Below are 21,734 nucleotides of genomic sequence, written 5' to 3'. Positions count from 1 at the left end.
AACCGTGCCCATTAAAGGGGAAGTTACTCTCATAACACCATTTTTTTTTTTTTTTTTCCATCATCATCATTGCTTTTTTTTTTTTCTCTCTCTCTCTCTCTCTCTCTCTCTCCAGTATTACAGTAAATTATGACTGTCATCGAGAAGATCCATCCATGTGTTATGAAGCAGAGATTTGCTGTCTAACTCTGAGTCACCCCACAGGTAACTTGGACACTTGCCGGGAACTCCTACGAACTGTTACAGCTAAACACCCGACTTTGCTTGAGGCCAGGTAGGTTTATTTTGTTCAGGCAGTCAACATTATATGTTAGAGGTGAACGAAATATCACATCTTTTGGCATACAAATCGATACTGTAAACTGAGGGAACTGATAACTCAGCTTTACTGATGGCATTGGAACTCAAGTAAAAGTAAGTTTTCTTTAAATGTACAGTACTGTGAAAAAAAAAAAAAAAAAAAGCTTTATAATAATGACTCCCTGTACCTTTTTTTTCTCAATCTAACAGTCCAGAGACATCTATTACATGTTCTTGCTACCACAAAACAGTTGTACTCACTTTGTAATGAAGGGATTAGAAGCTGTCTCCAGTAACCCATTTTGCTATGACATATCTCCAATAAGGTGAATAAAATTGTTTTGTCTCTCTAGCAACAGTGAAACTAGAAATGCATATACCTGTTCATCACTGCAGTGAAGTTGTTAACTTATTCATCTGAAAGTTGTGTTTTTAGTTTTATTGTCACCATCTGCAGATTAGTACATTCTGCTTTGGAGTAATGTTTCACACTGGTGGAATTAAATGGGGCATTCATCAAACCATTTAATATCAGAGGTCTTTCATAAGTAGATAATGTTATCTGCATGTAGCAAGGATAAAATAAGATACCATCATCATAGTGAATTAGGGAAATGCCTCATTGTCAGCCCATTCATTACTAGAAGTCTTGCATAACCTGGAGAAATTCATGTTACAATAAAAATTGTAATATATATAAGAAAAATCTTAGTACTGAAGTAGTAAATGGGGGATTGTTTCTAACTCTTTCACTACCAGAGGTCTTTTCTAAGTTAATAATTTTGTTTTATGTTAACAAGATTTAATGAATTAATATGGCACTGAAGAAATTTGGAGAGAGTATTAGGGAAGGTGTTTCTACCACCTTCTTAAACATTCTTGAAGGCCTTTGCCATGCATGGTTGTATAAAGCTTTTTCACCTCTTGAGGCAGCTAACAGTGTTATTGTATGCCATGTAGCTGCAGCACTACATGTGTACCACCAAGTAGTGTGGGCAAGTTTATTTGAATGGCTGTGTGGCTTCACTGTCACCAACTCTTACTTAGGGCATTTTTAAAGTATTTTATTAGTTTTCCTTGTAGGCCAGCTGTCATCCAAGGCTATTGGATCCTGCCTACCCAAGGAGCAGATTGTAGTTATGTAAAAAGATATGTATTTGTAGTAATCTCATCCCAATCTTTGCTCTGTAAATGTACCAGATGGTTGAGTTCCTTACCAGAGTGTGTTGTGCAAAGCCAGCTTTCTGGCTTTTGCTGCTACATCACTTCCAAAGCAGTACCTCCAAGGGATGATGGTGGTTATCAGACTCCTACTTCTCTCAAAACTGAAGAAATCAGTTGCATTTAGCAGAATAAAACTGTGGAAGTTTGATGGAGGTTGCTTTTAACCATCCCCCACTATGAGAATTCCCTTTTCAGCCAGAAAAGATCATTTGCTTGTAACAAGAATAAATATAAAAGACATAATACAGTAAAATTCCAATTGTTCGGCATCCAATTCCCCGGCAAATCTGACATTTCGGCAGTTTTGAGAAATTGTCCCATTTAAGAAAATCTCTGATCGTTCGGCAGATTTTCCGATTTTTTTTGTCAGTCTTGAAATTCTCCATGAGTCCTTAGAGCCTGTTGCAGGACCTTCTACTGCTGGGGACTTCTTCCAGCAGTAGCAGAGTCCAATCAACCCCTTCTATTGTACATATGTAAATAAGGAACCTACTATAAGTTTAGGTAAGTGCATGTGAACTTGTAGGCCTACTGTACCATTACATTTATATACAGTATGTTCACTAATTTCTTTATTTTTCATATTCGTGTATAGTACTGTATTCATTACAGTATTGTACAGTATCAAACAGTATACAGTACTCTCTCCAAACACATTTGTAATGATATGAGTAGTGATGATAGTGTTCACCGAAACATATAAGGTACTGAGTGGGTAGGGTTTTTGATAATTCGGCAATTTTGATTTTTCGGCACTTGCCTGGTCCCATAGATGCCGAAAAATCGGACTTCTACTGTAGTACTGGAGGGGTTGGTCACTAATTTATCATTACAAAAGTTGACGTTCTGACTGCAGTTCGAAAAACTTTTTACATGCATTAATTTGACTGTGAGAATGTGTTTTATGTAAACTCTCAGTTATCCAGCAAACAGCCAAGGTGTCAGAAGGTGACATACTGAGGGAAAGTGACGTAATACTCTACCCAAACTTCCCCAAAGGGGATCTAACCCCCTATAAAACCCTTTAACTGTACTGTGTAACTTAAAAAAAAAAAAAGTACAGTCCATTTGCTTAATACATGAGAATTTAGGCGGTAGAGGACCTCACTCTTTAGAAATTTCGTGCATTACAAATAACATACCTCATGGGGAAATTCTGATTGGTGGGGTGGCGGCCTCTAAAGTCACCATAATGGCCCCAAGTCTGTCATTTTGTCTATGTATTATGGGACATTAAATACATGTACACAGTAAGTATGACCAACATAATAGCCCCTTACCTTAAAATCTGTGCAGGAAAGGCTTAGTTGACTTGAAGAGATGGGGTTCCGAGGTAGTTACAATGCCCCAGCCCCAGCACCCTCCACACCATCCGACTCTATCACATCACCACCACCACCAACATGCTCCACATCAGTCATGAACCCCTCAAAGTCCGAGGTGAACACAACAGATGCACCATCATCGTCATCCTCGGCTGAAGTTGCGGACACTGGATCTTTTTCTTGTTGTGCTGGAGTAAAGAAGGTGGCGATCAGAGTCTGATGCCTTTGGTTCACTTTCTTGGCGTGCCTGACTTGGTAATGATGGAGGTCGTTTTTTATGGCATCCAAAACCTCTTGAGCTCTCACTTTACAGTTTTTGTTCATTGTCACTTGATCTTTAAACTCCTCAAAGGCTGCCTGGATATTGCTTATGTGTCAGATCGGTAGATCTCCACTATCCATGGCCATGACTTGTGATTCATGACCTGCATCACCTCCTTGCACGCTGTACAAGTGTAGGCTGTGACACCAGATTAGGCTCATATTCTGGCCCCAATTTTGCGTTTTCAAAACCAACTTGTGCTCTACTGATTATTTAATTTTTTCACACCCTCGTTGCGCTCTAGGCATTTCATGTCGTAGAAAATCACGTATTAAGTGAATGGACTGTACTGCAGTAAGCATGATAAAATGCCATTGTACTGTACTGTACAATGTACTGTACACACACTGTACACCCAACCATTGGAGGCAGTTAGGCAGGGCAAGACAGGTTAACAAGGCAGATAGAAAGGATAGACAGACTTAACTAAGGTTGAGGCAAGAGATGAGTGAGACATGAGCGACAAATATGGTAGAAGAAAATAGGCGGAATAAACTAACTGGAGAGTAGCAGGAGAATTGATAAGACTTGTGTAGGATTGGCAGTATGGCTGCTGTTGCTGGTGAAAGAGAGATGACCTGAGGTGGGTGGGGGGACTGATGCATTGTCTGTGTTTGGGACAAGATACACAAGAGGAAAAACAGCATGAAATGTATTGAAGAGGAGGGAAATACATCTTTAATATTAAACATGGGAAGAAAACAAAAGATAGGGACATGCAAATGCTATAACAGGTTAAAAAAAAGAAATAAATGATGCATTTTCTTAAGCACATGGCACACACATGTCCACAGAAAACATACCATGTTGGTAAGCATCATCCATCGGGGAAAATTTTGTAATATTGTCTTTGCTGTCCTGTGTAACATCAAAAGCAAGATATGAAAATAAATAATAAAATATCTTACAATTTGTAATGTGGTCTTTATGAAGAACTTGAACTGCAAAACAAATTGAAACATCAGTAGCAGTGTATATGAGGGTGAGACTTACAGGTCTCAAATTCAATCCTCCATCTTACACTACTTTACTGTTTATTGAATATTGAACATGAAATGATAATAAAACCATAAAGGTCAGAAACTTGAATGAAATGAAGCCATCTGTTGTGAGCCAGAATTCCAAATTATGTGTATAACTTCAGGAGACTTTGAGTGGCAAGACAAATGGTGCTAGATGATCTTCAAGGAGATACCAGACCACCTCTTAAATTTTAACAAAAATTTTTATTTACCTTTGAATTGATTCAGTGGCTTTGTAATGGTGTACAAATGCCTTTTCGAATATGAAGAGAATCCATGAACAAACAAGGAAAATATAGTTATATACAGTAAGGGATAGGCTAGGTTAGATTAGGAAAAGTTTGATTGGGTTATCATAATATAGGTAAGGTTAGGTTAAGATAAATTAGCTTGGGTTAATTTATGAAAACTTAGGTTAGGTTTGGATAAATCAGCACTGATAAGGGCAATTTAATGCCCAAAATGGTGTGCTATGATGGTCCCTGTCTATCATCGGTTCACCACAAGATGGTGTCCAGATGTCATCAGTATCAATGGGAATTGTAAATAATGACTACTTTGATATTGCTATTCACCCCTTTTAAAGAAAAAAAAAAAAAATGAAAACATGCTCTGAAAATACTCAGAGAATCCCATGAAGGGCTTTAGTAAAGAAAAATACTAAAGAAACTGTAAAATAAGGTGTTCCCATGTCCCCTTGATGATTACCTTTTGGAGTTTCAGTTTTTGGGCATCCAATTTAATTTTTAAAATTCAGTCCCATTTGCTGTAATGGAAATTGAAGTATGCCAGGAGATGTGGTAATGCATAGTTTAGAGTTTAATGCATATATAATATACAGTACTGTATATACAGTATACATACAATATGTGTCTCTTAGCCCTGGTATGTCTGGCTGAGCAGACCATATGTTAAACAACAATATTTGTGGGGCCATTGTACAGGTACAGTACAGTACACCTTTGATATAATGAAGTAATTGATACCAGACCCATGACGTTAAAGCCGGACACCATGCTGTTCAGTAATTTCCTAGGCATTGTGGCTTTTACTGAACAAAGATCGTAAAATATTGAGTGTTGTTTGGCTGTACAGTCATACACAATAACATACAACTAGGTCTAAATGGCTCTTTTTCTCAATAAATGCTTTATTTATGGCTCCTTTCATGATGCTGGTCACCTAGACACTGATGAGACATTCTATGTGATGCGGAGGAGCGAACGCGTGCGTGTGTGCATGTGTGCATCTGTGTGTGTGTGTGTGTGTGTGTGTGTGTGTATTTACCTATTTGTAGTACTGTATACAGGAATTGAGCAATGGTCGTGTTGTCCTGTCTCCATTTCCACATTTATCTAGTCTGCTTTTACACACATGAATGTTTTTCGCCTGCACCACCTTTTCGTCTTAGTCGTTCCAGATACAGTACTTATGTATTTACCTAATATATCTAACTGTGATATACAGGAAATGTGCTACGCTTGTGGGATCCTGTCTCTGTTTCTCAAAAAGTCAGATTTAGCTTTAAACTCATTTAAGTTTTTAGACTGGACGATCTCTTTGTCCAGGCTATTCCACAGGTCTGTACTTCTGTAAGGAAAACTATATTTCTTGATGTCCTTCAATTTCTTTCCATGTCCTCTCGTTGCTCTCTTATCCCATACAAACAGATCTTCTCAGTCAATTTTATCTACTCCTATCATGATCCTGAACACTGCAATCATGTCTTCCCTCTTTCTCCTTTCCTCTAACCCCTAAACCGCGGGGTTGTTTTGGTGCTCCTTGTGTGTCCCGTGGCAATATTCGCTCTCCGACAGACTTTGTAAAAATATTTGCCAAAAATCAGTTATTAGTCCTAGAATATTATAATTACATATGCATATGGCACATACCTTTAGCTTTCTCCTGGGATGTTTGTTGAGCCTTCGTCGAGTACAGTAGGACTTGTGGAGACTTCTGAAGTTGGGTAACGAAGTCTCCACTTAACACTTCCCGACACCCCGTAATATGATTACCACAGCCTGATATTATCACTAGAAACACTATTCTATGATTTCCAAATAGTTTGGAATCCATACTCCAAAAAAAAAAAAAAAAATGTGAAAGGAATGAAAATTCCGTGCACGTACCAGCTTCCCACTTGCGCTCGTTTGCCGCTGGTATTCTGTCATTTATTATTCATAAAAACACTCACACTTTATATTTCTATTACTATATAACACATATATATATATATCTGCAGTCTTTATCCATAAGTTTCCTTCAGTAATAGTAGTTTATTGTCACTGTAGGCATTCAATTTCTCTTTCAGTAAAATACGTAGCATTCACTTTCTCGTCCTGTATACTAGCATTGAGAGCGAACTGTCACTTTCACTTTCACTTTCATAACTCATAGTATTCATACATGCTAGAGTGAAACTTTCACTTTCATTACTCCTAGTATATATACTCGTTTTCTTATATTACTACTCATTTACATTTCTATTTACATTCTCTATTTTATTTACATTATTTACACTTCAATTTTATTTACACTGTGTTATGCACTGTCACTTGCTGTAACTTATAAAACTATTTTCCACTGTTCATTACATTTATATTCATTGTTTTCACTTGCTGTTTGCACATTATTTACATATCCACTTGCACTGTTTTAGTCACCAGAAAGATCGTAGTCACTGTCCATCATTTTCATTGATAAATTAGCCATTTCACGTTCCACACCCGTCACATAACCCTTTACCCCTATCCACACAAGGTTTAGTAGGGGTAGAGGTCACAGGGTCCTTTGCATTGGGGCTAAAAAGCGGCGGAATTGGACAGGCGCAAATCCGACGTGGTTTCACCTTGAAAGACGACAGTAAACTGAATGCTGCTATGGTGGCCTATGGGCAGTGAAAGGCTGCCAATGTCAGCGTGGTGACGGCTGTTAATATATACACTATGAAATGATTGGCAGGAAATCTAGGCAATGCATAATAAATTAGGTAGTTCCAGGTAAATGTAAATATCACTTAGGCTTCTCCCTTCCCTCCTTATATATATTTTTATTACAAGAATAGAATATACGGCATATTTCAAGGGGAAATAAACATCGAAAATTAGCGAACAAGTGCACGTGAGATGTTGTCATGTGATAATTAGCCAATTCCAGGTGTATGGCACTATCTATCTATTGCCGGATGCCATAATCCCTTAAGGGGTGGCCATTTGACTATGAGTTATTTGTTTTACGGGGAGGGGCACTAACCCTCCACCAACCCACTTGTTGACACGTAGGGAGCACGTATGGTTTGGTTATATGGTTACCACCCAGCGTTGTAAATGGTTTCTTGGCTTACAGAAAACCATTTGGCTTGTCACTCAATGTAAAGCCACCTGTGATGGAAAGAAAAGCAATAAGAAGTTACAGGAAAGATGGGAGAAATAGGAAGAGAGGAGGGCAGGTACAGAAAAAGAATGATAAAGGCTAAGGAAGAAGTACACTATCACTTACCTTATTTCTTTTTTGTATATATTATTTTGTATAAGAATAGGGCATAGGGCTTATTTCAATGGATGAAATCAGTGGAAAACTCCAGGGAAGATTTACTTAGGGTAGCACTGCTGGGCAGGTGAGAGGAGAGGGTAATGGAGGGGAGGTAGGGAGGGGAGTCAAGAAAGGGGAGATATGACTAAATTGTCAACAATGGATCGGAGTACAGATGAGATTAGGAGTGCTGACTAGTGTTGGACATTGGCAGTACTGATAGATGATACAAGCCACCACTTGAAATCCCGGGTGAATTCAAAATATCACAGAATCACAAATGTGACGCCCCGCGGTATGATCCCTTGCTCTCAAGCGTCACGAAAGTGACACCCCACGGTTAAGGGGTTAATATGAACCAGGAATAGACATCCAGTTTGCCCTATCAAAGTACCATCGGGTCATCCAGACAGGTTTAGAATGGGGAGGTTTGGGGGGGGGCTAACTAATGAGGTTTTGATGAGATTGTGGTCAGAGGATCCAAGTGGTGACAGTACCTCTATCCTGTATTGATCTGGATTATTTGTTAAGAATAAATCCAAGAGATGGGCATCATGGCTGGATTATCAGGTATTCTGGTTGGTTGCGTTACCAGCTGGGTTAGATTAAACGATTCTGCAAACAGCTCGCACTCTAGACCAGCGTTGTCAGTCCTGGCAGAATGCAATAACCATTCAACATTATGTCGCTGTTGAGCACTAGCGGAAATAGCAACAGTCGCTGCCGGCACAGTCACTTGATGGCAACCAGGAAGACCCTGTGCCGCCAGCCCTACCCTGCTGGTGGTGGGAATCTGAGGTACCATCTCATTTGATAGTAACATTGCAGCGGCCATTACTAAAGAAAGTGAATAGAAGGTGTGATAAGGCGCATGTAGTGTATTGTAGACAGTTGAAGGTAGAGGTATTATGAGAGCATGCTGGCCTACTCTCTGTGTAAATGAATGCACTGAAAATGTTCAGCAAAGGGAGATGGTCAGGATCAAGTCCTGAGGGCTGGTGAAACGGGAGCTCCAGCTCTCCCTATCACCAGCTTGCCATCCACCTCGGGAGTACTGTCCTGTTCAACTGGTGCTCTACTGTATTAGAACATCACTTAATTTAACCTAGTACAGAGCTGGACTCATATAAAGATATTATTTAGGTGTGGCCAGTTGCGGCTAAAGGTGACCAGTGCTGAGCAAAGTGACGGATGTTCTCTCTCTCTCCCCCTCTTGCACTGTGTGTGTGTGTGTGTGTGTGTGTGTGTGTGTGTGTGTGTGTGTGTGTGTCTGTGTCTGTGTGTCTGTGTGTGTAGGAACGTCCCCCTGGTAGGTGTTTCCCATGCATCCATTCTTGTACCAAACAAAGTTCGTTAAATGAACATAACGTTTGGCCAGCACAAGGTGGTCATTAAAACCAAAGTTCCATAAAAGAGGGTTCGGTAAATCAAGGCTTAACCGTACGGTCTATTCATCGTGGAGGGATTCAGCACCTTCTTGTGGTGGATCTCACCAGGGTTGGCCCAGGGCCCTTCCCCATGGTGAAGTGCAGGAATGAGGTGATTTGGCACCTGGGTGGATGCTGCAACTGCTCTTCCCCACCCAGGATTCACAGCACCATCACATGTAGACTTGTCTTCAGCACCACACACGTGTATATACCGAACAATATATGTGGACCTTGTACTTATTGTTATGTGGACCTTGTACTTATTGTTATAAAAATGTAAAAAGTTTGTGTATGAGCTTCTGTTGATTAGTTGTGAATGGAGGGAGTGGGGGGTGCATCTAACTTACAGCAACCCCTTTAAGATTAGAGCTCCACCTAAAGATGAATAACATAATTTGGCATTAGCAGAATTAAACAAGAAAGATACTTAGATAGAGAAGGGGTTTATGGAGATTGTTTCTAACCCCTCATGATAAGAGATGTTTAAGCTGCAAAAATCACTGGGCTGTACCAAGAATATAACAAGTAAGATATTATTCCAAAAGGGTTAACTTTTGTATAAGGTCCCCATAACAGGATTGATAATAGATTCATAGATAGGTCTACAGGTTCATCACAGATGTTCAGAGTTATATACTTATAAACCTGGAAGAATCTGTTGACCCTCTGTGTTTACAGTTTCATAGTCACATATGACTGGAAATTAATCTGTCATATTATTGATATAAATTGTGTATATATGAGCCCTTTCAGCACAAAACATGGAGCATACTTTATCCTGGCTAATGCCTGATGATTACTGTATATTCATCTTTGAAGATACTCTTTCAAGGTAAAGGGATGTGGAGCAATCTCTATCAATTCCATCAGCATTATAACATACTATGTAATTTATTCTGGCAAATACCAGATGATGTCATTAAGCATAAGAAAGACTCTCAAGGTGAATCCATTTCCATGTTATAAAAAAATGTATCTTTTTTGTGCAAGAGAACACAGTACTGTATGACAGTTTAGTGCTCTGTATTGTCTCCTGTGGAAGATGTGTCAAAATTTAGCATGTAAGGTGTAATAATGTACAGAAATAAACTGCCAGGGAAGAGGTGCTAGTGAGCCTCATAAGCTTACAGGAAACTGACTCTCATTCTCCTGCACACATACAGGATGCAGATGATTGAAGTGGAGTGTCGTGCAGGTAATTATAGCTATGTTGAGGAGTTGTATGGAGAGGCCTCACGTGCCATTACAGACATCAGACAACGCTCCTGGTTGGCCATCAGGTTTGCACGCTTCCTCTTCAAGGTGGGTGATGTAGTATTTGGTACTGTTGGCCTTTTTATATGTAAGGCATGTTTTGCAGAATATCTCTAGTTTCTCATACATGTGGTGATGTAAATTTGGGAACTTGGCAGATCAGCTAATAAATACACTATACTCAGTATATGAAATTTAAATGGTAGCACTTCCGTAACTTTTACTGATGAATCATTGGAAGGTTACTTACAAATGGAAGTTAAATAAGGGTAGATAGAAAAAATATTTTGAAAGGCTGATGAAAGGGAATGATGAGAGCAGAGGGTTAGTAAATGTGGTTGATATTGGTGATGTTCAGAAAAGGAAAGTAGTGTCAGGAAATGTGACATTGGCAGAAGTGAAGAATGCTCTGATGTAGCAAAAAATTGGGAAGGCAGCAGGTGTTGATGCAGTGTATTCAGAGATGGTTAAATGTTGTGGAGAGGGTGGAATAAAGTATTTGTTAGAGATGTGCAAGAAAGCTGTAATGAGTGGAACTGTACCAGTAGAATAAAAAAAGCCTGTGATAGTACTTCTTTACAAGAATGAGGGTGAGCAAAGTGAATGCAAAAATTTATATGACATAAATCTTGAGTTTTGTTGTTTTTGTTGATTAACCTCATTCTGTCTGAACAAGCAGACTCATCAACTGCAGGTAAGCAACTGCACCTGCAAGGCCTTTCTGTGCAGCAGGAAAGTTAAATGAAAGAATTACCACTGTGAGATCAAGGGATATATCAGAAGGTCTAGTGAGTGACAAACAGGGTGACTTTAGGAGAAGTAGAGGGTGTGTAGGTCAGATATTTGCAGTGAGATAGATACAGTAGTAGAGTATACTTGTGGAAAAGCCTATAGATTTATGGCATTGATGGATTTGGAAAAATGTTTATCAAGGTAGAGAGATTGTGGAAGGTTTTGCCTAGTTGTGAATGGTAAGCTGGTGAATGCCACAGACTTATTTACTTTTTTTTTTTTTTTCTTTTTTTTTTTTTTTTTTTTTTAAATACACTGAGTGACAAGCCAAATGGTTTCCTGTACACCAGGAAATCATTTACAGTACTATGCTGGGCAGAAACTGCATAACCAAATTTTGGAACCTGGTGGTGTAGTGAGTAATTAAGGCATTCTGATTGGATTGAGCCTGTGTAGCTTTATATCCAAGGGATGGTTGGGGTTTATTGCACATGTGATGCCACTCAGGGATGAGTGAGGTTGGTCACTCTGACCTTAAATGTCAGGACCAATTTGCTTAGCCCCTGGCTCCTATGCTTCTCATGGGGCAACATAGGATTTGATGATGGATGGGTGGATGGATGGATGCAAAGAAGAAGGAACCAAAGACCAGAAGCCTGCAAGATTGTTCCCTTTAAGAAATAATTTAAAAAAAAAAATAACAGAGGGCCAAATTGAAGATCAGTTCATTTTGAGGTGCCTGGACACACTGCTTTTAAGAGACTGGAGGTGAAGGGAGAAACCTGTACTGTACACAGGAAAAATCATCTGGTAAATTACCAATATGCTGGGAATCGAACCAGGGACTCTCAGATGAGAGCCAGGCAGCATACCACTACACCACGACCAGGTAAAAGTTAACTCACGTTGTCACAATCTTGTAACCAACGTCCCTCCGCCCCCACTGTGGGCATCAAGAGGATGAGTTAACCCCCTGGCACTCGGGCAAGTAGATGCTTTTAATCTATCCCAAGCACTTATGGCAAGTCAGAATGAAGGGAGAAACCTGTACTGTACACAGGAAAAATCATCTGGTAAATTACCAATATGCTGGGAATCGAACCAGAGACTCTCAGATGAGAGCCAGGCAGCATACCACTACACCACGACCAGGTAAAAGTTAACTCATGTTGTCACAATCTTGTAACCAACGTCCCTCCGCCCCCACTGTGGGCATCAAGAGGATGAGTTAACCCCCTGGCACTCGGGCAAGTAGATGCTTTTAATCTATCCCAAGCACTTACGGCAAGTCAGAATGAAGGGAGAAACCTGTACTGTACACAGGAAAAATCATCTGGTAAATTACCAATATGCTGGGAATCGAACCAGGGACTCTCAGATGAGAGCCAGGCAGCATACCACTACACCACGACCAGGTAAAAGTTAACTCACGTTGTCACAATCTTGTAACCAACGTCCCTCCGCCCCACTGTGGGCATCAAGAGGATGAGTTAACCCCCTGGCACTCGGGCAAGTAGATGCTTTTAATCTATCCCAAGCACTTACGGCAAGTCAGAATGAAGGGAGAAACCTGTACTGTACACAGGAAAAATCATCTGGTAAATTACCAATATGCTGGGAATCGAACCAGGGACTCTCAGATAAGAGCCAGGCAGCATACCACTACACCACGACCAGGTAAAAGTTAACTCACGTTGTCACAATCTTGTAACCAACGTCCCTCCGCCCCCACTGTGGGCATCAAGAGGATGAGTTAACCCCCTGGCACTCGGGCAAGTAGATGCTTTTAATCTATCCCAAGCACTTACCGCAAGTCAGAATGAAGGGAGAAACCTGTACTGTACACAGGAAAAATCATCTGGTAAATTACCAATATGCTGGGAATCGAACCAGGGACTCTCAGATGAGAGCCAGGCAGCATACCACTACACCACAACCAGGTAAAAGTTAACTCACGTTGTCACAATCTTGTAACCAACGTCCCTCCGCCCCCACTGTGGGCATCAAGAGGATGAGTTAACCCCCTGGCACTCGGGCAAGTAGATGCTTTTAATCTATCCCAAGCACTTACGGCAAGCCCCCACAGTGGGGGCAGAGGGACGTTGGTTACAAGATTGTGACAACGTGAGTTAACTTTTACCTGGTCGTGGTGTAGTGGTATGCTGCCTGGCTCTCATCTGAGAGTCCCTGGTTCGATTCCCAGCATATTGGTAATTTACCAGATGATTTTTACTGTGTACAGTACAGGTTTCTCCCTTCATTCTGACTTGCCGTAAGTGCTTGGGATAGATTAAAAGCATCTACTTGCCCGAGTGCCAGGGGGTTAACTCATCCTCTTGATGCCCACAGTGGGGGCGGAGGGACGTTGGTTACAAGATTGTGACAACGTGAGTTAACTTTTACCTGGTCGTGGTGTAGTGGTATGCTGCCTGGCTCTCATCTGAGAGTCCCTGGTTCGATTCCCAGCATATTGGTAATTTACCAGATGATTTTTCCTGTGTACAGTACAGGTTTCTCCTTCATTCTGACTTGCCGTAAGTGCTTGGGATAGATTAAAAGCATCTACTTGCCCGAGTGCCAGGGGGTTAACTCATCCTCTTGATGCCCACAGTGGGGGCGGAGGGACGTTGGTTACAAGATTGTGACAACGTGAGTTAACTTTTACCTGGTCGTGGTGTAGTGGTATGCTGCCTGGCTCTCATCTGAGAGTCCCTGGTTCGATTCCCAGCATATTGGTAATTTGCCAGATGATTTTTCCTGTGTACAGTACAGGTTTCTCCCTTCATTCTGACTTGCCGTAAGTGCTTGGGATAGATTAAAAGCATCTACTTGCCCGAGTGCCAGGGGGTTAACTCATCCTCTTGATGCCCACAGTGGGGGCGGAGGGACGTTGGTTACAAGATTGTGACAACGTGAGTTAACTTTTACCTGGTCGTGGTGTAGTGGTATGCTGCCTGGCTCTCATCTGAGAGTCCCTGGTTCGATTCCCAGCATATTGGTAATTTACCAGACAGAAGACTGGAGGTCATAGACAGTACGAAACACAGAAAAGGAAGACAGTGCCCAGATTTGACCTGTTGCATACATGAAGGACGGGGAATAATGTTCAACTCTTGCATTTGAGAGATGGACAGAAAAGGGATGAGAGTTTGCTGGTAGATAAATGCTATGTGCCTGCCAGTGGTGGAGGGATGCAAGCAGACAGTTCAGAGAAGCAGTGACTATTGAAGTAGTGATAGAAAAGAGATAAAGATGCATCAGTGTGGTGAAGAGTCAGAGGTTGAAGGGAGCCAGTAAGAGGAGGAGGAGAGTTAACGAGACAAAAAGCCACTGACTCCACCTTGTTGAAAAGATCTGTATGTGGGGAGCCTCGCCACACATGAGCTTTCTACTCTACAGAGGGCCAAATATAACCCTTGTATGAAGTGCATCTGTGAAGGGGTAAAGAAGACACTGAGTCAGCATAGCATACTGTACTTAATCTGTTGGAAGCAGATTTTACAGGAGAGGTAATATGATTTTTCTGAGATAAATCTTGAGAGAATGAAATATCAAGTATGTTCAAAGACGATGCAGGATTTAGAGGATACTCCTAGAGAAGATTTTGATGGGTCAAAAGCTGTAAGAACTGAGTTTTAAATGCAGTAAAAACAAGATTACGTTTACCCTAGTCAGAGATATAATCCATGTCAGAAATTAAGTGTGCCATAAACACATCTCTTGTTTGTTGACATAACCGCTGAGATGGATGCTGCGAGACGTGAATGCAAAGTTGAAGGATGGTGTCATTAGTGTATTAGAGGAGAGGGTTAGATGTACAGCTTAGAACATCATTGATGAATAGGAGGAAGGGAATTGGTGATAGGACAGAATCTTGATAGCTCTAGGAGAGGAATGATCTTTGTCTGCAAGAGCAGCTATAGTAGACCGTATACTGTAGCACCAGTCGAGCAGGGCAGTACTCCCGAGGTGGATGGAAAGCTGATGACAGGGAGTTTTGGAGCTCCCGTTTCATCAACCCTCAGGACTAGTTCCTGACCATCCCCCTTTGCTGAACTTTTTCAGTGTCTCCATTACACAGAGAGTAGGCTAGCATACTCTCCAACACAAATTTCTCAAACTATCTACACCAAACTACATGCACAGTACACATTACACTTCCTTTTCCAAAATTTAAAAAAATCATGGGTTCTCAACACTCAGCCTCAGAGTCCCCAGGGGGGGGGGACCATAAATGCCCTCACCGTCCGCCCCTCTCCCGGTGACGACTTGAACTGCCTGGAACCACTGTCTGACTCACTTCTTCTTCATTTCTGCAACATTCGCGGCCTTTTCTCTAACATTCGCTCTGTTGAGCACCACCTCTCCTCCACTAAACCTCACCTTCTCTTTCTAACTGAGACTCAGCTGTCTGAGGCAACTGACAGCAAACCCTTTTCTGTATCCTCCTACTTTCTCTATACTCATTTCAAAGCCAAAGGTGGCTGTTGTGTATTTATACGCAACGACTTATCTTGCTCTCGTGTTCCTGAACTCGATTCTTCTGAATTCTCTACACTCTGGCTTCGGCTTTCCTGTCATTCTCTGACTAAATATATCTGCACTGTTTACTTATCCCCTAATTCTACTGACAATCAAAAATTCTTCAACTATCTTACTTCTACGATGAAACACATTCTATCCATTTCTCCTTTCTCAGAAATCTCCATTCTATGAGATTTCTATGTTCACCACCACCTTTGGCTCTCCTCTCCTTTCACTGATCCACCTGGTGAACAAGCCTACATCTTGTCTATCCTTAATGAGCTAGAGCAGCTTGTACAGCACCCTACCCGTATCCCAGACCGTCTTGGAGAGATCTCCAACATACTTGACCTCTTCCTTACAACTAATCCTTCTGCTTACACTATTAATCTTTTCTCTCTGTTGGGCTCCTCCGGTCACAACTTTATCACCTTAACCTGTCCTATCACTCTGGTATGCCCTGTGGACCCTCCAGGGAAACGTCGTCTGTAGCATTTTGGAGCCGCGGATTGGGAGGCCCTCAGGCAGTACTTCTTTGATTTTCCCTGGAATGATTATTGCTTCCATGGCCGGGAGCCATCTGAGTGTGCCTTGCGCATTACAGAGATTATTCTCTCGGGCATGGAAGCATACATTCCTTTCTCGTATCCTTTGTCTAACGCAAGAAAGCCTTGGTTTAATCACTCTTGTTCTAATGCTGTCCGCAACAAGGAGAGGGCCTATAAAAGGTAGCAGAGCCAACCCGCTCCTGAATCACATCATCTTTACGTTTCTGCCCGGAATCGTGCTAAGTCTGTTCTTCGCTCTGCAAAAAATAATTTCATCCGTACTAAATGCTTTCAACTCTCCAACTCGAATTCTTCCTGCTCCTTCTGGCACCTTGCCAAAAACCTTTCTGACAACTTTACCTCATCATCCTTCCCTCCTCTTTTCTACTCTGATGGTTCTGTAGCTATTTCTTCTACTGATAAAGCAGATCTCTTCGCACAGACTTTCTCCTCCAATTCCACCTTAGACGATTCCGGTGCTGTTCCTCCATCACTTCCTCCCTCAGACTTCCTCATGGCTGACATTAAAATTTCTTCAGCTGATGTATTTTCTGCCAACACTGGCCTCAATACTAACAAGGCATATGGGCCTGATGGAGTCCCTCCTGTTGTTCTCAAGAACTGTGCTTCTGTGCTTACACCCTGCCTAGGCAAACTCTTTCACCTTTGTCTGTCAACTTGTACCTTTCCTTCTTGCTGGAAGTTTGCTCTCATTCAGCCAGTCCCAAAGAAGGGTGACCACTCCCAACCCTGCAGCTATCGTCCAATTGCTTTAATGTCCTGTATTTCAAAAGTTTTCGAGTCGGTTCTCAATAGAAAAATTTTAATGCATCTTTCCTGTCACAACCTTCTTTCTGATCGTCAGTATGGGTTCCATCAGGGACTCTCCACTGGTGATCTTCTCACCTACCTTTCGGACTCCTAGTCATCCTCCTTTCGGGACTTTGGCGAAAGCTTTGCCATTGCACTTGACATCTCAAAGGCTTTCAATCGAGTCTGGCATAAATCTTTAATTTCCAAACTGCCCTCTTACGGTTTCTATCCTTCTATCTGTGCCTTCATCGCTAGCTTCCTTTCTGGTTGTTCTATAGCCGCTGTTGTAGACGGCCATCATTCTTCTCCTAGATCTATCAACAGTGGTGTTCCTCAGGGCTCTGTCCTGTCACCAACTCTCTTCCTTTTATTCATCAATGACCTTCTAAGCTGTACATCTAACCCTATCCACTCATACACTGATGACTCCACCCTTCACCTTTCCATTCGGTTCCCGCAACGCCCATCTCAGCAGTTACTTCAACAAACAAGGGATGAGGCTATGGCACACCTATTGTCTGACTTGGCTCATATCTCTGACTGGGATAAAAATAATCTGGTTGTTTTTAATTCATCTAAGACTCAGTTCTTACATCTATCAACCCGACAAAATCTTCCACAGGTATACCCACTAATGTTTAATAATATTCAGCTTAATCCTGGATCATCCTTGAACATGCTTGGGGTTTCACTTACTCTGGACTTATCTTGGAAAAATCATATTATATCTCTTGTAAAATCTGCTTCCAAGAGATTGGGTGTGCTAAGCTGACTCCATTCTTTCTTTACCCCTGCATAATTGTTGACTCTACTGTATACAGGGGTTTTATCCACCCCTGCGTGGAGTGTATACAGGGGTTTTATCCACCCCTGCATGGAGTACACTTCTCATGTGTGGAGAGGTTCCCCACATACAGCTCTTCTCAATAGGGTGGAGTCAAAGGCTTTTCGTCTCATTAACCCCCACACCGCGGGCTTGTTTACCAATGACTTGCGTGTCCCGCGGGGTTATTTGGGCTCCGACAGACTCCCAAAAAATATTTGCCAAAAATCAGTTATTAGTCCTAGAATAATAAAATTACATATGCTTATGGCACATACCTTCAGCTTTCTCCTGGAATGATTGTTGAGCCTTCGTCGGTTACCGTAGGACTTGTGGAGACTCTGAAGTAGGGTAACGAAGTCTCCACTTTACACTTCCCGACAACCTGTAATATGATTACCACAGCCAGATACAAACACTATAAACACTATTCTACAATTTTCAAGTAGTTTGGGATCCATACTCAAAAAAAAAAACTGTGAAAGCAATGGAAATTACGAGCGCGTCTGATCGTCGCACTGGCACTAGTTCGCTCTTGGTACTCTGTCATTTATTATTCATAAAACCCCTCACACTTTATATTTTTATTACTATATAACACTTATATATATCTACAGTCTTTATCCATATGTTTCCTTCAGTAGTATTAGTTTATTGTCACTGTAGGGATTCAATTTCTTTCAGTAAAATACGTAGCATTCACTTTCTCGTCCTGTATACTAGCATTGAGAGTGAATGTCACTTTCATCTTCACTCTCATAACTCATAGCATTCAGACATGCTTGAGTGAAACTTTCATTACTCCTAGGGTATATACTCGTATTCTTATAATACTACTCATTTACATTTCTATTTACGTTCTCTATTTTATTTACGTTATTTACATTTCTATTTTATTTACACTGTGTTATGCACTGTCACTTGAAGTAACTTATAAAACTATTTTCCATTATTCACGTATATTTACATTCATTACTTTCACATGCTGTTTACACATTATTTACAATTCCACTTGCGCTGTTTTACTCAATAGAAAGATCGTAGTTACTCTTTTATCAGTTGTCAGCCCTTTACCTCTTTCCACACGAGGTTTAGTAGGGGGTAAAGGTCACAGGGCCCTTTGCATGGGGGTGAAAAAGTCCATGAAGTCAGCAAGAAGAAACATACGTACCCTCACTTCGGAAGATGAGAGTAAACTGATAACGGAGGGCTGGGGTGGAGGCCTACTTAGGGGATATTCAGAGCTACCAATGTTAGCTCTTGAAACAGCTATGTCTAGCACTGAAATGATTGGCAGGAAATCTAGACAATACATTATAAATTAGGTAGTTCCAGGTGAATGTAAATATCACTTAGGCTTCTCCCTTCCCTCCTTACATGTATATTTATTACGAAAATAGATTATACAGCATATTTCAAGGGGAAAAAACAGCGAAAATTAGCGAACGAGTTCACGTGAGGTGTTGTCTGGTGATAATTAGCCAATTCCAGGTGTATGGCACTCTCACTTACCTTATTTCTTTCTTGTATATATTATTTGGTATAAGAATAGGACATAGGGCTTATTTCAATGGATGAAATCAGTGAAAAATTCCAGGGAAGATTTACTTAGCGTAGCACGGCCGGGCAGGCGAGAGGATAGTGTAATGGAGGGGGGGTAGGGAGGGGAGTCAAGAATGGGGAGAAATGGCTAAATTGTCAACAATGGATGGGAGTACAGATGAGATTAGGAGTGCTGACTAGTGTTGGACATTGGCAATACGAGCCCCCACTTGGAAGCCCGGGTGAATTCAAAATAACACAGAATCACAAAAGCGACACCCCGCAGTATGATCCCTTGCTCCCAAGCGTCACGAAAGTGACGCCCCGCGGTTAAGGGGTTAACTGTCCTCCATGTACAGACTCCCTTCAACCTCTGTCGCTTTGCCTCACTGTTGCATTTTTATCTCTTTTCTATTGCTACTTTAATGGTCACTGCTCTTCTGAACTGTCTGCATGTATTCCTCCACCTCTACGATAGCAGCAAACTCTCATTCCTTTTCTGTCCAGCTCTCTAATGCAAGAGTTAACCATTACTCTCAGTCCTTCATTTATGCAACAGGTCAGCTCTGGAATTGTCTCCCTCTGTCTGTATTTCCTGCTTCCTATGATCTCCAGTCTTTCAAACACAGAGTGTCCAGGCATCTCGAAATGATCGGATCTTGAATTTGGCTCTCTATTGTATTTTGTTTTTCTCATGGGGGGAACTGTTATTGCTGGCTCATGTCCTTTGGTTCCTTCTTCCTTGCATAAAAAAAAAAAAATCAGAAAGGAAACTAGAAATGAAGGCACAGATAGAAATATAGAAATCATAAGAGGGTAGTTTGGAAATTAAAGATTTATGCCAGATTTGACTAAATGCCTTCGAGATGTCAAATGTAATGGCAAAGCTTTCGTGAAAATCTTGAAAGGAGGATGACCGGGAGTTGGAAAGGAAGGTGAGAAAATCGCCAGGTGAGTGTCCTTAGTGGACCCCGTACTGGTAATATATGAAAAGTGCATTACTTTTTATTTTTATTTTATTTTATTTTATTTTTTTTTTAAGAATAGACTAAAAAATTGGAGAAATACAAGATGTTAAACTGATTGGGCGATAGGTAGAGGGCTGGGAATGGTCACCCTACTTTGTGACAGGCTGAATGAGAGCAAACTTTTGACAAGAAGGAAAGACAAAGAAAAATGGGTTTACCTAGGCAGGGTGTAAGCACAGAAGCACAGTTCTTGAGTTCAGCAGGAGGGACCCCATCAGACCCATATGCCTGCATATGGGTAAGTGGGGATTTAACCCCTCCTTGGCCGCTGGTGTCAAATGACGTTTAGCCGAGAAATGGCCGCAGGCGTCGTTTGAGTGCGGCCTATAAAAAACTGCAAAAATTTTTGGGAAGTGAACGAACATTCTGAACGTCTTCACACTGACCTACACTACACTCCCATACACCTCATCAAGCAGTTTAGAGCCTGCTGCTGTGATGAGTGGATTTTCAATTTTTTCGCTCCTGGCCATGCCTAAACAAGCACAAGTACACCCATTACCTCGACCCAGGCAGAACATTTCATCTTTGTCCTCTCTTGCAAAACACACACAACCACCTGTTTACGATTATGAAGTAATACAGGCATAAACAAAAAAGACATGATAATAAGTGAAAAATAAATTTTTGTCTTGGTATCTTTACCTATTTGCTCAGGTTTGCCGAAATGGTTTGGATCATTGAATGCAGTGCAACTTGTAGAAAACTGTGAAAACTTTCGGGAAGTGAACGAAAATCTGGGACATGAGACTGACCTTGACTTCACCCTCTCACATATCATCTGTCAGTTCACCACCTGCTGTTGTGACGAGTGGATGTACGATTTTTTCGCTCGTGGCCATGCTTAAAAAAAAAACATAGTTACACCCATTTTCTCGACCCAGACAGAAAATACAATCTTTTTCCTCCCTTGCAAAACACACACAACCACTCTGTTTATGTGACAGCAATATATATTGGGAAAATAACAAGGTAAAATGATAAAGATGAACGTAAAATGATAGAGAAAGATGAACATGTTATTACGGAAAAAATACATTTTCTCCCATCTGTAAATGTATTTATTTCTGCTTTGTATCTGTATTCATAATAACTAGACTTATTCTTAGTTCTGAAACTGCATTACAATTCTATTTTTAGCCATGCTCGTGGCGTGGGAGCTCGAAGTTGCGACTCAACTTCCGTATTGCTAATCGGATCTGACCCTCCACTTTATTCTCCCATGGCAGAGTCTGGCCTTGGAGGATGTGTAGTTTTCTCATTTAGGACCGAAGATTAAACTCTTTCGCTCCCTTTTCCAAGCATGGGCACAACGA

General features: G+C 41.2%; 1 protein-coding gene across 1 annotated transcript in view; it reads left to right on the top strand.

Moving 5' to 3' along the window:
• LOC145401925 (uncharacterized) overlaps window positions 1-21,734 on the top strand; it is a 443,277-nt gene that overhangs the window by 117,640 nt on the left and 303,903 nt on the right. Inside the window, exons 9-10 of the mRNA XM_080274030.1 lie at window positions 205-274; window positions 10,318-10,456. Coding sequence (XP_080130156.1) covers window positions 205-274; window positions 10,318-10,456 — 209 coding nt within the window. The remainder of the gene's footprint in view (window positions 1-204; window positions 275-10,317; window positions 10,457-21,734) is intronic.

The sequence above is a fragment of the Coenobita brevimanus genome, chromosome 57 (assembly GCF_032717465.1).
Source record: "Coenobita brevimanus isolate Jiangsu-jjx chromosome 57, ASM3271746v2, whole genome shotgun sequence".
In the NCBI taxonomy this organism is placed as follows: domain Eukaryota; kingdom Metazoa; phylum Arthropoda; class Malacostraca; order Decapoda; family Coenobitidae; genus Coenobita; species Coenobita brevimanus.
Note: the sequence above shows the minus strand (reverse complement) of the source record. Positions and strands in the feature narration are given on the sequence as shown.